This window comes from Podarcis bocagei (genome assembly GCF_964188305.1).
Source record: "Podarcis bocagei genome assembly, chromosome: Z".
NCBI classification, from domain to species: Eukaryota; Metazoa; Chordata; class Lepidosauria; order Squamata; family Lacertidae; genus Podarcis; species Podarcis bocagei.
The window spans coordinates 11,329,606-11,346,439 of record NC_138140.1 but is presented as its reverse complement, the minus strand read 5'-3'; the positions used below and the strand labels follow the sequence as shown (position 1 = coordinate 11,346,439).

Sequence of the window (16,834 nt, the reverse complement as noted above, 5' to 3'; positions counted from 1 at the left end):
AAAGTGTTAAACCCAAAATTTGTCCAGGGCTAGGTAACCTCAAATGTGGCCTTCCTATAGCTGCGTTGCTCAGTGAGGGTGGGTATGATGTGTTGAAAGCTATTCCTGTAGCAAATGGGTGGATGCTTGGCTCCAGTGGAAAAAAATGTATTTCAACAAGCCTCAAACCAAATATAGCAGCAACAAACTAATGCAGCTGTGGTTCAGGAACACTTAATATATATACATGTATTTGAGCATGAAAACCAAACTCAGTGCCCATCCCGTTCCCTTGAAATACTGCACCTGAACAGACCCAAGAGAAGATGGTTCATCAATTGAACTGTGTTTTTTCCTTACCACTAGAGGGTGCAGAAAGACCTTTCTAAGGAATTATTTCATTTTAGTCCAGTGACATTGAAGTGTACACCAGGAACCTGTAATCTGTAACTTAGTATGATTGTGACAGATTTATAGAGATGCTGAACGCCATTTTGAAAATGGGAATAGGCCACAGTCAGAAGCTGAGAAAATCAAAGTAAGGTTAAACTTAAAAAACGACAACCCCTAATGCAGTTTGTTTCACTTTATAACTCAGTTATATGCCAGAGGGTAAAGGTAAAGGACCCCTGGACGGTTAAGTCCAGTCAAAGATGACTATGGGGTGCAGTGCTCATCTTGCTTTCAGGTCAAGGGAGCTGCCATTTTTCCACAGACAGATTTCAAGGTCATGTGGCCAGCATGACTAAATCGCTTATGGCACAACGGGACACCATAACGGAAACCAGAGAACATGGAAACACAGTTTACCTTCCCGCCACAGCAGTACCTATTTATCTACTTTCACTGGTATGCTTTCAAATTGCTAGGTTGACAGAAACTGGGACAGAGCAATGGGAGCTCACCCAGTGGCATGGATTCAAACTGCCAGCCTTCTCATCGGCAAGCCCATGAGGCTCAGTTGGTTTAGACTCAGAATAGGCTTGCTGAGGTAAGGAGGCACCTGGAACAGTAGTGCCTCCTAAATACAGTGATATTTATCTCTAAACATGGCTATACATTTAACAGTATTGGAAGAGTGGCTTCTTAATTCTTTCCCTGTACAGTGGTACCTCGGATTAAGTACTTAATTCGTTCCGGAGGTCCGTTCTTAACCTGAAACTGTTCTTAACCTGAAGCACCACTTTAGCTAATGGGGCCTTCTGCTGCTGCTGTGCCGCCAGAGCCCGATTTCTGTTCTCATCCTGAAGCAAAGTTCTTAACCTGAGGTACTATTTCTGGGTTAGCGGAGTCTGTAACCTGAAGTGTCTGTAACCTGAAGCGTATGTAACCTGAGGTACCACTGTAATTAGTTTCTCCTTCCAAAGCTGCTTTCCCACCCATGAACAATGAGTTGGGGTGAATTAGCACTTTGCACAGCCTTGCTCTTGGGTTAATTTTATCCCAGAAAAATATGCAGAGTTGAATCATATGTAAAAGCTGATCCATGCCACATCTGACCCTTTCTGTGAAATAGCCCTTTAAAGCCTATCTCAAAATCAGTAGCTTACTATCTCTTCTTTTAGCCACAGCTACCCCCTGCAATAAAAGGGACACAGGAGGTGCTGTGGGTTAAACCACAGAGCCTAGGGCTTGCTGATCAGAAGGTCGGCGGTTCAAATCCCCACGACGGGGTGAGCTCCCGTTGCTCAGTCCCTGCTTCCCACCTAGCAGTTCAAAAGCACAAAGTGCAAGTAGATAAATAGGTACCGCTCCGGCGGGAAGGTAAACGGTGTTTCTGTGCGCTGCTCTGGTTCACTAGAAGCGGCTTAGTCATGCTGGCCACATGACCCGGAAGCTGTTCGCTGGCTCCCTTGACCAATAAAGCGAGATGAGCGCCTCAACCCCAGAGTCGTCCGCGACTGGACCTAATGGTCAGGGGTCCCTTTACCCCCTGCAATGACTGATGAACTGAGCTTTATCATCTTTTAAGCCATTTCCTGTTCTTTGGCAAACACACATCAACTCTAGGCACCATTTTTATGTGCTAAGCAGTTTTGAAAGAAATGTGATTACTCTCATAACACTGTTCTCATAACATAATAAAGAGCCTTTAAACTGGTTGCTAAAATGGGAGAGGTACTACCGGTAACTGAGTTTTCTGAGGCAAGCATATGTTCAGATTCAGGTCCAGCTCTGTCAGCATCTGAGGTGTTTAGTTTATAAATGACCCAGAATTTTGGTGTGCCTATTTTAGGTTAGGACAACTTGATTAACAGCTAATTTATTGAGATGGCAATTTTGAAGAAGGGATGATTTGGTGGTAGGCCCAGCTTCTTCCATCCTTCCTACCCAGGGGATTGCTGGAACCTCATTCCAGACTTCTAAGTACTCTTGCCAGTGGGTTATTAGTTCTGGGGTCCAACTACAACTTGGTCAAATTTGTGTCTTACAGTTGCTGATGCCTAATGTAGAACTAATGTTTGACCCTCCCATGTTAAAAGAACATTTATTTATTTTTGCAAACCGATACCTGGGCTGGACCCATTATGTGTCAATCTCCTGTGTTCTGGAGGTTTATTGCAAGACTATAAATCAGGTGGTCTTCTTATCTCCCTTCCCCTTTGGCCAGACATGCCCTGCAGGGGTGTCCAAACTTTTTTCAAAGAGGGCCAGATTTGATGAAGTGAACATGCATGAGGGCTGACCAAAGTTGTGAGCTTTTTTTTTTTTTTAAGGATTGAAGTTGTTAAGCTTTTTTAAGGATTTAACCCCAAGGTTGTTGAGCTTTTTTGAGGATTGAAGTTGCTGAACTTTTGGGGGGATTTTACCCCAGGACATATACTGCCCCAGGGGCCAGATAAAATCAACTGGCGGGCTGGATTAGGCTGCCAAAATGGACTTTGGACATTCCTGCCTTAAGGCAAAGGTGGGGGATCTAAAGTCCTTCAGATGATGTTGACCATTGGGCTGTGCTGGCTGGGACTGATAGGACTTGAAGTCCAACAACATCTGGAGAACCACAGGTTCCCTATCCCTGCTGTTTGATAAAGCTAGCAACAACACAATCAGTTGACCTGTCAATCTTTTTATTATAAATTGGGAGGTTTTTGAAGTTTTCTTTAAGTTTTGCCCCCCCCTTGTTTCTGACGTGACCCTGCCCCCTTCTGAATTGAAGTGGGCCCTGACCATGAAGCTTCAGGCGGCTGTTTTACAATGGATTACCATTAATTGATGCAGTTTCTGACTTTCTCATGCTTTCAAACTCTTCTCTGAAGAACCTGGAGTTCCCCAAGGTCAATAATAGCAGCCAAAGTTCTTTGAAAGATCTCTTGCTCAGTGCTACTGATCTTCCCCTCCAAGACAACAGGACTATTGGATGTTTTCTTGGACACTCTCTCCATTCCTGTGGGGCAACTGTGAAGCCTAAGAGGCCTTGCTAGTGAAGTGTGCACCCTAGAATATGCCCCAGGATCCATAGTAATATGCAGGGTTTCTGTAGTAGACAAATTAATGTGGAAAGCATTCTCTGAAGGTAATAGATTTGTTTAAAACATTGTTCTGATATGGAGACAGAAAACAGAAGAATATAGTTGCTGTTGATTGGTGGTTGATTCCTAGTGTCCTTGGTATAGGCTTTCAGAAAGTGAAAGTGTGCTGTAACAAGGTGGAAGCCTCTGGATGCAACACAACAGCTTTCAAAGACAAAACAACCAATTATTTAACCAGAAATTAATAGTATGATGGTGAGTATGATCCCATGACAAGCTGAAGAATGCCATCAATGCTCAGGTACGTGGTAAAGCCCCAGGAAAGAAAGGAATCCCAACAGAAGTTCTGAAAGCCAGCTTCAGTTCTTCCCACATGACACACCTCTACTGTGTCCTCTTGCAGTGTTGAGAACAAGGATCCATGCCACAAGACATGTGTGACTCCAAAATCATGAGCCTTTAAAAGAACAAAGGTGACCACCAAGACTGCAACAACTACTGTGAGATCTCCTCACTGAGTACTGTGGGGAAAGCTTTCACTCTTGATGTTCTCAATAGATTACAGGCACTTGCTGACAGGGTCTACCTCAAGTCACAATGCTGCTTTAGAGCTCAGAGGTCAACAGTAGACATGATTTTCTCACTGCGCAAGCTGTAGGAGAAATGCCAAGAGCAGTGATGCCTCTTGTACATTGCCTTCATAGACCTGACGAAGGCCTTTGACCTCGTCAGCCAAAAAGGACTATACACTGAACAAGACAGAGTGCTAGGATCCTATCCAAGATAGGATGCCACAGGATGATTGTGTCCTTCCATGACAACATGTGTGGCACTGTCCAATATGATGGCTCATCCTCAGATGCCTTGCCTACAGATAGCAGTGTGAAACAGGGCTGTATTCTCACCCACAGTCTTTGGCATATTCTTCTCTCTGTTGCTCTCACATGCCTTCAGCTCAACCGAAGGTGGTGTGCACATCCGTACAAGGAGTGACAAGTGTCTGTCTTTGCACCAAGACAAAAGTGTGGTGAATCCTTATCCAAGGGATGTTGTTAGCCTTGATAGCACAATTTAAGGAACCTCTACAGAGACTCATCAGCTGTTTTGCCCAAGCCTGCAGGGAGTTCAGCCTTACCATCAGCCTAACAAAGATCAACATATTGGATTAGGATGTCACCAGCACTCCATGCATCAGCATTAGTGACCACATGCTCAAAGTGGTAGACAATTTTGTCTACCTGGAGTCCACCACAACCAGCAATCTCTCAATTGATGCTAAGCTGGACAAGTGTATTGGCAGGGCAGCTACGGCAATGACTCGCTTCTCCAAAATGGTATGGGAGAATGGAATGCTAACAACCAATACCATCATCATCATAAACTTTATTGCACTAGCCAAAGGGCATGGCATCATTCACAAAGGGAACAAAAAGAAAAGCAACAATAACCATAAAAACTATAAAAACATCAGGCACTGCAAATACAATAAACCACGGTCACGTCTCCTAGAAATTATTTGTTGCATACAATAGAATAGCAGGGGGTTCTCAGGTAGAATGTGCCAGCTTAAATGTCCAAATCACCTTTGCAATTGACCACTATTTTATCTAGTTCTTTTCTGCTGATCTTCTTAGCTGCCAACGCATATAGTGTTACTTTATAAGTTACGAAGTCATCAGCATCACTCAGCAGCCATTTCACCCTTTGCACCCTGTTCGAGTGTGTTCCGTTCGTAAGCAGGGTTTTTTATAAACCAGTCTCTTGGTTCTATATATAGTGGACATTGCAATAAATAGTGGTATAGGTCCTCCTTGCAAGGTTGCCCACACAGACAAAGCCTCTCCTTGTACTGTTCTTTGCCATACCGACCATCCACCACCGCCGAGGGCATCAATTGGAATCGTAATTCTGTAAAGGCGATTCTTTTTTTTTAAAAAAAAAAAATATTTATTGAATTTTCACAAATTATAAGATCAAATACAATACAAACAAACACACACAAAAACAAACAAGTATAATTTCAAAACCTTATTCTCTTAAAACTTACTTTACCGACCTCCTCATACCTCCCCTTTCTGCATTCCAATTTCAAATATTTCGTTCAGCAAATCCTCACCCTTAATTTAATCTAATTGTAATCCTTTCTTTTCCTTTAACCTAATCTTTACAGCTGTAGTACGCTTACTTCTATAGCCGCAACATTTTAACACTCATTAATTTTACAATGTCTCTTAAGATAGATCTTAAATTTCTTCCAATCTTCTTCCGCCATCTCTTTCCCCTTGTTTCGGATTCTGCCAGTCATTTCTGCCAATCCCATATAGTCTATCACCTTCATCTGCCATTCTTCCAGGGTGGGTAGATCTTGTGTCTTCCAATACTTTGCGATGAGTATTCTTGCTGCTGTTGTAGCATACATAAAGAATGTTCTGTCTTTCTTTGGCACCAATTGGCCGACAATGCCCAGAAGAAAGGCCTCTGGTTTCTTAAGGAAGGTATATTTAAATACCTTTTTCATTTCATTATATATCATTTCCCAGAAAGCCTTAATCTTTGGGCATGTCCACCAAACGTGAAAAAAGTACCTTCAGTTTCTTTACATTTCCAACATTTATTATCAGACAAGTGGTAAATTTTTGCAAGCTTGACCGGGGTCATGTACCACCTATATATCATTTTCATAATATTTTCCTTTAAGGCATTACATGCCGTAAATTTCATACCGGTGGTCCACAACTGTTCCCAGTCAGCGAACATAATATTATGACCAATATCTTGTGCCCACTTTATCATAGCTGATTTCACTGTTTCATCTTGTGTATTCCATTTCAACAGCAAGTTATACATTCTTGACAAGTTCTTAGTATTGGGTTCTAACAGTTCTGTTTCTAATTTTGATTCTTCCACCTGGAAGCCAATTTTCCTGTCCACTGTAAAGGCGATTCTTAGTACGGCAAGTGGGAGCTTTGTCAGATAACTAGCTCGGATGTGCTCCGTTTTGATAAGTCGGAACCATGGTGAGCTTTTGGTAGAGGCAATCATGGTTAAATCCCTTTCTGCATTGGACCTGAAGAGACAATCTCGTAAGTGCCTCTTATCCATCATCATGATCACCTGAAGATCTTGTAATTGATATTGGGTCAAGAGGGGTTGGATGACATCCTTCCAACATTTGGTCTGTTCCCGTTCTGTGTGGGACATAGCGGGGAATCTCTCCTCCAAAGAGAGATTGGAGTCTTTTCACATAGTTTAGACACAGATAGTCAGTTCTAGCCTGTATTGTTGTCACGTCCGCTTCCACACGGAGAAGAGCAGCTGGGGTCCCACTGGGGAGCAAGAGCACTTTCCTGAGGAATTTGTTCTGCACTATTTCATTCATATATATATATATATATATATATATATATATGTACCACAAAACTTATCACTTATACAATCTTTTTAGACTTCCATCAGCACCTCTGATGATCCACCGTTTTAACCACTTCTTATGCATTTCTTAACTTTATATTGCCTTTACATCTCTTAACAAATCATCCTTCCCCTTCTCCATTTTTGCAATACTTCCAATAATACTCGTCACAAAACTTCTTGCAAACCTACAAACGTCATCTGATCTTCACAAATACTTTTTAAGTAGTCCGTAAATTTACTCCAGTCTTCCGTGAATTTATGGTCCCGCCGGTTTTGAATCCTTCCTGTTAGTTTATCTAGTTCTGTATAGTCCATTAACTTGTTCTGCACTATTTTTAAGGCTTTGTTAGCATTTGGATCCATGCCCCATATCGCTACTCCATGGAGCATCTGGGTAATACCAAGATGAAGGTCTACCAGGCTTGTGTGTTGAGCACACTGCTTTATGGAAGTGAATTGTGGGCAACTTACAACCGCCAGAAGCTATGCTTCAATGCCTTCCACAGGCGCTACGTCAGGAGGATTTGGGGTATCACATGGCAGGACAGAATTCCAGACAAAGATGTGCTCTCTCAAGCTCGCATTCCAAGATTGTTTGCACTCCTGTCTCAGTGACACCTACACTAGCTTGGTCGCGTCCACAGAATGGAAGATGGCAAGATTCCCATGGAATATCTACAGGAAGCTGGCTTCTGGTACCAAGCCAATTGGCAGACCAATTCTGCATTACAAAGATATCTGCAAATGTGTCCTGAAGGCTGGCAACATCAGCCTTGCCATGTGAGAATCTCTTACAGACAACTGCAGTGCCTGGAGACAGGCAGTCAAGTCATGTATCCCTAGCAGTGACCAGAAGAAAAATAACCGCTGGGAGGAGTGCAGAGAAAAGAAATGACATTGCGCATCTGTTATTTTATCCTGATTAAATATTTGGGCAATTTGATGATATTGTAACCATGTGGTGTAGTATTGGTTCGCCTCCTCATACGATCTTAATTTTAATTGACCCTGTTCCTCTTTTAGAAGTTGCTGATATGTGGCAAGTCTACCTGCCGTGTTTACCCACTATGGGATTTTTGGTTCTAACAGCCTATGATGTCTCACCCTGACCTTGTACAGAGATATCCTATTTATATGTCTTAGAAATTCTTTATGTACCACCACTTTATTGTAAATTAGATAAGCACACCTGCCATATCTATTATTCCAGCCCTCTAAGTCTAGAATGTCCTTAATCCAGCTAAAGAATGTGGCGTCATAATATATCCTCAGGTCTGGAAGCCCACCCCCGCCTCCACCCGCTCCTTCTTGTCTGTTAGTAATTTGTATTTAATCCGCAGCTTTTTACCTTGCCAGATAAATTTTGTCAAATCCAATTTCCATTTTTAAAACATTCTTCTTTACCCATTATGGGGTTATTGTTTTTTTTAAGCTTTTTTAAGCTTTGTTTGGACTGGTAGCCTTTCCAGCTTTTGAGACACTGGAGATACTGGAACAATCGGATACATTTTTTGAACTTGAAAAACCAGCAACTACTTTATTTAGATATCTGTTGTTAGCAAATAAGTTTGACACCCAGATTCTAAGAAATGACTCAGATAAAGAATTGGACCTTTCATTATTACCTAGACAGTAATGAAACCCTCAATACCATTTGTATTGATGGATCTTATATGACAACTTATACAAGAGAAAATAATATTCAAAATTTATTGGCCTCCACTAAGTTTGTATAAAAAGGACTATCCAATGTAGTCCTCCAACGCTTTTCTGGAGATGTAATAAGCATAATGCCTCTTTGAAACATATGTTCCTGCAGCGCTCTATACAATAGGTTTTGAGAGAAAGTGCTGGACTAAATACATATTATTACAGTGGTACCTCTGGTTACAAACACTTCAGGTTACAGACGCTTCAGGTTACAGACTCCGCTAACCCAGAAATAGTACCTCAGGTTAAGAACTTTGCTTCAGGATGAGAACAGAAATTATGCTCTGGCAGCGCGGCGGCAGCAGGAGGCCCCATTAGCTAAAGTGGTACCTCAGGTTAAGAACAGTTTCAGGTTAAGAATGGACCTCCAGAACGAATTAAGTTCTTAACCCGAGGTACCACTGTATTTGGAAAAACTTAAAATTTTCAGAGGAAAATATACTTTTGAACCATATACCTATCGTTTGGAAGCGGACAACGAAAATAGATGCTATGTGCCCTAACTGTGGCTAAGAGACTGGCATTGATGAACTGGAGGAATATATAAAGGTAAAGGGACCCCTGACCATTAGGTCCAGTCGTGACCGACTCTGGGGTTGTGGTGTTCATCTTGCTTTATTGGCCGAGGGAACCGGAGTACAGCTTCCGGGTCACATGGCCAGCATGACTAAGCCGCTACTGGCGAATCAGAGCAGTGCACGGAAACACCGCTGACCTTCCCACCAGAGCGGTACCTATTTATCTACTTGCACTTTGACATGCTTTCGAACTGCTAGGTTGGCAGGAGCAGGGACCGAGCAACGGGAGCTCACCCTGTCACGGGGATTCAAACCGCCGACCTTCTGATCAGCAAGTCCTAGGCTCTGTGGTTTAACCCACAGGAATATATATCATCTCCTTTAATCAGTGTACAGTGGTACTTCAGGTTAAGAACTTAAACTGTTCTTAACCTGAAACTGTTCTGAACCTGAAGCACCACTTTAGCTAATGGGGCCTCCCGCTGCCGCCACGCCGCCACTGCACAATTTCTGTTCTCATCCTGAAGCAAAGTTATTAACCCGAGGTAATATTTCTGGGTTAGCGGAGTCTGTAACCTGAAGCGTATGTAACCTGAAGCATATGTAACCTGAGGTACCACTGTATTGATGATATGACAACACTTGCAACATATGGATTGCTTATAGATGTAGACTTTGTTTGGATAAATATACTGACATTTGGAATGAGTTTATACAAAATATAGTAGGTTATATGTATTTTGACAATACAGTTGTACCTTGGATCTCAAATGCCTTGGCTCCCAAACCATTGAAACCCGGAAGTGAGTGTTCCGGTTTTGAACGATTTTCAGAAGCCGAACATCAAGCACAGTTCCAGTGGGTGGCAGGAGCTTCCTGCAGCCAATCAGAAGGCACACTTTAGTTTCCAAACATTTTGGAAGTCGAATGGCCTTCTGAAACTGTAATTTATATCTATCTAATAATGTATGGAAATGTAACTAATTATGTTTACCATATTACACTATACCTTTTTTCTTATTGTATTTTTTGCACTTTCCCCCCCTCTTTTTTCTTTCATCACTTACTTTATCTTTTGTAACTGAAATTATTTCAATAAAATATTAATAAAAAGTTCAGGCTGCATTATTAAAGTTCATTGGGCAAGAAACCTGCTTCCCGCATAAATTAGACTTTTTCCGTAAGTGATGTGTATAGGCATTATAAAATATGGGATAACAGTTGTTTGACACAATGTAGTATATAACCTGTATAACATCAGATTGTTCAGTAAGTAGTTGATGTTGTCTAATCTCCCCGCACACAATTCAGGGTGAATCTCCATAAACAGGTTACCTGGAACCAATATTAGACAGAAATCCTAGTGGTTAAGAGCAGTGGACCCGTAATCTGGTGAACTGGGTTCGATTCCCCGCTCCTCCACATGCAGCTGCTGGGTGACCTTGGGCCAGTCACACTTCTTTGAAGTCTCTCAGCCTCACTCACCTCACAGAGTGTTTGTTGTGGGGGAGGAAGGGAAAGGAGAATGTTAGCCGCTTTGAGACTCCTTCGGGTAGTGATAAAGCGGGATATCAAATCCAAACTCTTCTTCTGAAAGAAACCTAGGGACTGTACCCTTTACAGAGCTACAACTACCAGCAGCCTCAACACACTACAGTTTCCATCATTTTTCTTTGGGGGAGGGCACAGGGAGAATATGTTTTAAATGTATGGTGTGTACACAGCCCAAGACTGAAAGTGGAGCCCTGATGTGGAAAGGTGTGTTGGCTGGGACTACTTGAGTGGCTACATACAGCAGTATGGATCACAGGTGTGTAAAAGGAACTGGGGCGCAATCTGGAATAATTGCAACTGTAGATCTTCTATTTCAAATTATAAAGACTCTGGTCTGTGGGCTAATCCTTGGTTCCCATCAAGCCCATGTACTGGACTGTATAGCCTAACACAGTGGTGGCGAACCTATGGCACGTGTGCCAGAGGGGGCACTCAGAGCCCTCTCTGTGGGCACGCGTGCCATTGCCCCAGCACAGAGCCGGCAGAAGGCGAGGGCAGCAGATCAGCTCAAATTGGGCAGCTGAGTAGCCTTCCTCCTCCTCCAATGGCACCAATGGAGACGCCAGGCAGGACATGCGTTATGCGGGAGCCGGCAGGGGAGGATGGCATCGCTGGCGAGCCTCAAGAAACCACTTTGTTCCAGTGCTGGGTAGCCAGGCAGGGCCACCTCCACCTATACCCCATCCTCGTCACCCCTTACCCAGCACCGAGGCTCCGGGCCCCACCGGCCTTGCTGCACCATGATCGCCTCCCACTTGCTGGCGTACTTCTTCACTGAGCTCAACCACAGCCAAGGGCAGCAGGTGAAGGCGTGCCTGGGGCGTAGGGGCAGGTTGGGGTTGGGCAAGAGAGCAGGGTTAGCACATGGGGCAGCCCCTGAGGCCCTTTCAGGAAATGGCGGCGCGATGGGGGGGCACCGCTCTGCACATGCTCAGAAGGCCACACCGAGAACGCTTGCTTGCCACACCGAGAACCTGCTTGCTTGCTCGGGCTGGAGCTTAAAAGCAGGGAATTCCCGTTTGCACGGTGGACGCAGAGAACTTGTGAAAATGAAATCCTTAAAGTGTGGAATTCTCTACCAAATAATTTTAAGTCAATGAAGCACTTGGGATTGCTTTCCTCACTTTGTTTGGATCATATGCTTGTGAGCAGTTGAAAGCTCTGTTATTGTGTTTGTCTTTTAAGACTAAAGATGTTAATGTATGAGTTGTTTTTTTCTAAACTAAAACCTCAGTATTCAGGTTAAATTGCCGGGTTGGCACTTTGCAATAAATAAGTGGGTTTTGGGTTGCAGTTTGGGCACTTGGTCTCTAAAAGGTTCACCATCACTGGCCTAACACAACAAGCAGTTGTGTTATTGGGAAGGGCTGTGGCTCAGTGATGGAGGACATGCTTTGCATGCAAAAGGTCCCAGCCTCAATCCCTGGGGAACCATTGCCAGACAGTGTTGACAATACAGTACTGAGCTTATATGGAGCAATTGTTTGACTTGATATAAGGCAGGTTCCTAACTCAGGATCCCGGTCATTATATTGGGGGAAGATCCATATCTCAGTGGTAAAGCACCTGCTTTGCACAGAGAAGTTCCTAGGTTCAGATTCTTGGCATCTCCAGGTACGGCTAGGAAAAGACTCTTGGTTATTGGTTTATGTTTTGTTATGTATTTTGCCTTATTTAGTATTCTTTTTTATGGGAACCACCTTGTGATCTTTGGACGAACAGCGGTATACAAATTCAACAGCAACAAACTGGAGAGCAGCTGACAGTGAAAACAAACACTGCTAGATGGACCTAATGGTCCATTTGTGATCTACATCAGGACCTGCTACCCCTGTGGATCCAGTTGCCTCACCTTTCTTCATTGGGGGGAGGCCTGCCTGTTCATCAGGCACCCGCCAAGCTTCCTCCCTGCTCCCCTTTCGCACTCAGTTTCCTGGCTTTTCGACTCCTTCTCTCAGCAGGGCCAACTGCCACCTGTCAACGGACACACCGACCTCGCGCGCTTGCCCCGCCCCTAAAAAAAGCAAAAAAACCTCTCAAGGAGGCTGCGGCTCCTACGCATTCGGTCCTCATTTGCATTTCCCCACCCGCCGCGAATGCGACTGGCGGCGGCGCGGCCGCGGCCCGAGCTAGGATTGGCGGTTAGGCTTGCCAATCCTCCCGGAGTAAACACCGCCCTCCCGAGTTGGCATCCCTCTGAGCGCCCTCCGGCTTTCTTGTCTCCCTCGCAGCAGCCTACCCCCCCCCCGCCCCAATTCCCTTCTCCGGCTCTCGTCACCCCGCCTTCCCTCCCTCCCTCCCTCCCTCTCCCGGCCGCGTTTGGCCTTGTCGGCGTCAGCGGCAGCTGTCGCTGCGGCGTAGGAAGCGAAGCGGTCTGGCGGCGGCTGTGGTGGGGACTCTCCAAAGCCAGTCGGCTCGGCCCGTTCGCTCTTCCTCCCCGTCTTCGTCAAGGGGGCCCCTGGTGGCCTCGAGGAGAAACCACGGGCGTTCTGGGCCGGTGGGGGCGGCGGCAGGTGGGGGCCACTGCTGCTGCCGCCGCGAGCCCCGCCCCTCCAGCAGGTAAGGCGCACAGACGAGCACCCCCGCTTCACCTCTTTGCCCACTAGACACGTCGCTGTTTCAGGACTGAAAGCGCCAAAAAAAACCTCCAAGCTCTTATAAGTCGGCACGCCCCCCTCCCACCGCATCTTGACAGGTGAGGATAATTTTACACGCACCCCCATTTCACTCCACCAAAGGTGTGGGGGCCTCTTTCTAGCTCCCTCTTTCTCCGCCGAACCCCCCCCCCCCACAGCGGCCGCCGCCCCGCCTTCATTACAGCCAAGAGAAAGATTTAAAGCTTTTTCTAGTCTAGTGGACACATTTACATTTCTCAAATGGCACCTACTTCCCGTTTAAGGTGGCGGTGGGGGTGGGGGGTGGCGGTGGCGGATGCAAATAGTTTATTGCTCATATAGGCCAAGTCCATACATGCAGAACAGGTGCATACGCTCAGCGCATTTCATGCTCTGTATGTTATAGGAATAAGCTTGTGCACCTGTTTGAAATTGGGTTTATATAGGCCAGGGTATACTTGCAGACAGATGTATACACTCATGCACATGTTTATGTTGTAGGGATAAGCTTTCGTATCTGTGCACAGTTATATCTGTATTAAAAAATACTATGCATTTATAGTATTATATAAAATCTTGTAGTATTTTGCACATGCCTCAAGGAAGCTAGCCATGTTACATATTTTTACGTCATAAAGCAATGTGTGTGTGGGGGGGTTGTTGGCTGTCTTGAGGGTTATGTGAAAGGCAAGTTAATATGATTTTTAAAATGTATATACATGTACTTTTTGTATAGAAACGTTATTAGTTCTGAGGGTGAGATTATATACAATCTTGCGCCTTTTGTATAAATGTCACACAATAGCAAAAATTGCATGCATAGAAAATTCTTTATTTTATATCCTTGTAAAAATGTATTAAAATTAATAGTATCTGTATGTGTGTGGTATGTACACACACACACACACACACTATTACAGTTGTATGTGTTTACATGTGTGGAATTGCTATACAGGAGTTGTTTGGAAAGGAAAGGGAAATTATAACAGTGACACTTCCATTGACCTATATTCCCTCTCATGAGAATTATAAGTGCAGCCCTGCTACATCAGAGTGCAACATCCTACCTCATGTAGTACCTGTTGGTTGCCTCCAGAAGGCCAGCAAGTTGGATTTCAAGGCAGCAGCCCTTGCCCTTGCCCTTGCCCTTTGACTTTCCCTACTGGACCGACTTTCCCTCGGTCCAGTATACCTGAAGGAGTGTCTCCACCCCCATCATTCTGCCCGGATGCTGAGGTCCAGCGCCGAGGGCCTTCTGGCGGTTCCCTCATTGCGAGAAGCAAAGCTACAGGGAACCAGGCAGAGGGCCTTCTCGGTAGTGGCGCCCACCCTGTGGAACGCCCTTCCAGCAGATGTCAAAGCGATAAACAACTACCTGACATTCAGAAAACATCTTAAGGCAGCCCTGTTCAGGGAAGTTTTTAACGTGTGATATTTTACTGTATTTTTGGTTTTTATGGAAGCCGCCCAGAGTGGCTGGGGAGGCCCAGCCAGATGGGCGGGGTATAAATAAATTATTATTATTATTATTATTATTATTATTATTATTATTATTATTAGTGCCCCCTTGCAGCATCATGGAATACTGCCCCTGACCATGGAGGTTCCATCAAGCCCTACATGTGGTGATTGACTTTGACTTCTGCCTTCCTCCATCAATCTGTATAATTTCCCTTTTAATACCATGTTGATAATGATAATATAAACCTTTAGGGTAATCAGGTTCATCAGATGTTTTCTCAAAGTGCATGGTAGGGTGAGGCAGTACACATACAGGCATCCCCCCACTTGCACATGATTGATTTGCACGTGACCATATATACATGCAGCGCCAAGAAAAGTTTTAATAGTTTAATTCATACTGAAAATGGAGAGAGCGAGCTGGAGAGTCCTTGTGGCTCATGAGGAGACCCTCCCTGGAGCCCAAGGAGGATGTCTAGAGAGGGCTGAAAAGAGACTGGAGGTGCAACAGTGCTTTGTTTAGGCTGCTTAGCCTCCCCCCTAACAGCTGATGCATGTGGTAGTGCAGCAGCAGATGCTTTTCCGCATGTCCTCCAGTCTCTTGCTGACCCCAGAGCTTCAATTCCAGTTGTGGATATTTTTGGTACAGAGTTGTTAGGTTGTTGTTTTTTGGAGTGTAGTATTTTGGAGAGAGAGTGGCTTCATAGTACTGCCTTCTGCTACTGTTTTTTAAATCCACTGTTTGCTTCCATTTGTCAACTCTTTAAAGATTGTCTAAGGCAAAACCCCCCACTCTGTTTCCTATTTAGTAATAAATAACTGACACTTAGCCAGTGCCTTGACATTTGTCATGGTTCTCCGTGTGCCACATGACCCAGAAAGCTGTCTGTGGACAAACACCGGCTCTCTCAGCCTGAAAGGCAAGACAAGCGCTGCACCCCATAGTCATCTTTGACTGGACTTAACCGTCCAGGGGTCCTTTACCATACCTTACCTAATAGCACCTGAGATGATTAGCTCAAAGCAAGGCTAACCCTGAAATGCTCATTAAGTTGTCATGGCAGTGCCCCCTACTACTTGTGCCATCCTTATATCTTATATGTCTTCCCAATGACGGGGGGGGAACAGACTTTTATCTCACATATAGAGCCCATTACCATCCACCTAACAAAATCATATAAATTCTCCTTTTAGGCTGAGGATTCTCACTAGTTATTTTACTGGAGCCATGGTAATAAATTGTGTTTTATGTCAAGTGGGCATCCAGTATCTCTAGAATATATTATTTGAGGTTGTTGCAACCTCTGTCCTATATAGCCTACTGTTCTGATGCATCCCTTTCAGAGGTGCAGGGGCTCAGTTCTGCCTGCTAGCTGTGTGATTTGAATGTTTGTTCTCTGTAGCTACTCAGCATCATAAGGTAAAGGTAAAAGGGACCCCTGACCATTAGGTCCAGTCGTGACCAACTCTGGGGTTGCGGCGCTCATCTCACTTTACTGGCCAAGGGAACCGGCATACAGCTTCTGGGTCATGTGGCCAGCATGACTAAGCAGCTTCTGGCAAACCAGAGCAGCGCACGGAAACACCGTTTACCTTCCCGCCAGAGCGGTACCTATTCATCTACGTGCACTTTGACATACTTTCAAACTGCTAGGTTGGCAGGAGCTGGGGCCGAGCAATGGGAGCTCACCCCGTCGTGGGGATTCGAACCGCCGACCTTCTGATCGGCAAGTCCTAGGCTCTGTGGTTTAACCCACAGCATCATAGAGAAAAGCAAATTGTCATATATTTAATGTAATCACAAACCAGTGTGTGCCATATCCCATGTGCTGACATGTGAGGGCTTCTTGCTTGCCTTTGTCATTGCCATGTTTCTTTACCCAATATTGCCACCCACCCCACACCAGTACACCTGTCTCTAGCCCCCTCTGTTACATTTTCATTGGTCTATAGAACATGTATATAATTTTGCTGAAGGTAGCCTGGCAGAGGAACAATGACTGTGTTTGCTATTGATAAATGTTAATGTGTAACTGGAGCAATTTCATTCTTGAAATAAGTACTTTGGGACAAACTGGAGTGACAGTGATGGCTATTTTGCAGCTTTTTGAGC

The 16,834-nt window shown here is 44.6% G+C and overlaps 2 protein-coding genes across 16 annotated transcripts in view; one reads left to right on the top strand and one right to left on the bottom strand.

Annotated features, from left to right (window-relative positions):
* The window catches only part of LOC308579355 (uncharacterized protein), a 92,144-nt gene extending 79,497 nt beyond the window's left edge, over positions 1-12,647 (bottom strand). For 3 of the 7 annotated variants that reach the window (XR_014004418.1, XM_081180345.1, XM_081180344.1), the window contains exons 1-3: positions 12,498-12,647; positions 10,339-10,426; positions 9,850-9,967 (exon numbers count right to left, since the gene is read on the bottom strand). Coding sequence is in view for 2 of the 7 variants with exons in the window: in XM_081180345.1 (XP_081036471.1) it covers positions 9,850-9,967; positions 10,339-10,426; positions 12,498-12,507 (216 nt within the window). In the remaining 5 variants the exon portion in view is untranslated. Of the gene's footprint in view, positions 1-6,410; positions 6,776-9,849; positions 9,968-10,338; positions 10,427-12,497 lie in introns of those variants that run through there. The other 4 variants (XR_014004416.1, XR_014004417.1, XR_014004419.1 and 1 more) reach the window with 2 other exon arrangements.
* A 109-nt stretch (positions 12,648-12,756) lies between these two features.
* Positions 12,757-16,834, top strand: part of RALGPS1 (Ral GEF with PH domain and SH3 binding motif 1) — a 224,098-nt gene continuing 220,020 nt past the window's right edge. For 4 of the 9 annotated variants that reach the window (XM_081180286.1, XM_081180288.1, XM_081180284.1 and 1 more), the window contains exon 1: positions 12,759-13,204. The gene's annotated coding sequence lies outside the window, so the exon portion shown is untranslated. The other 5 variants (XM_081180290.1, XM_081180289.1, XM_081180287.1 and 2 more) reach the window with 3 other exon arrangements.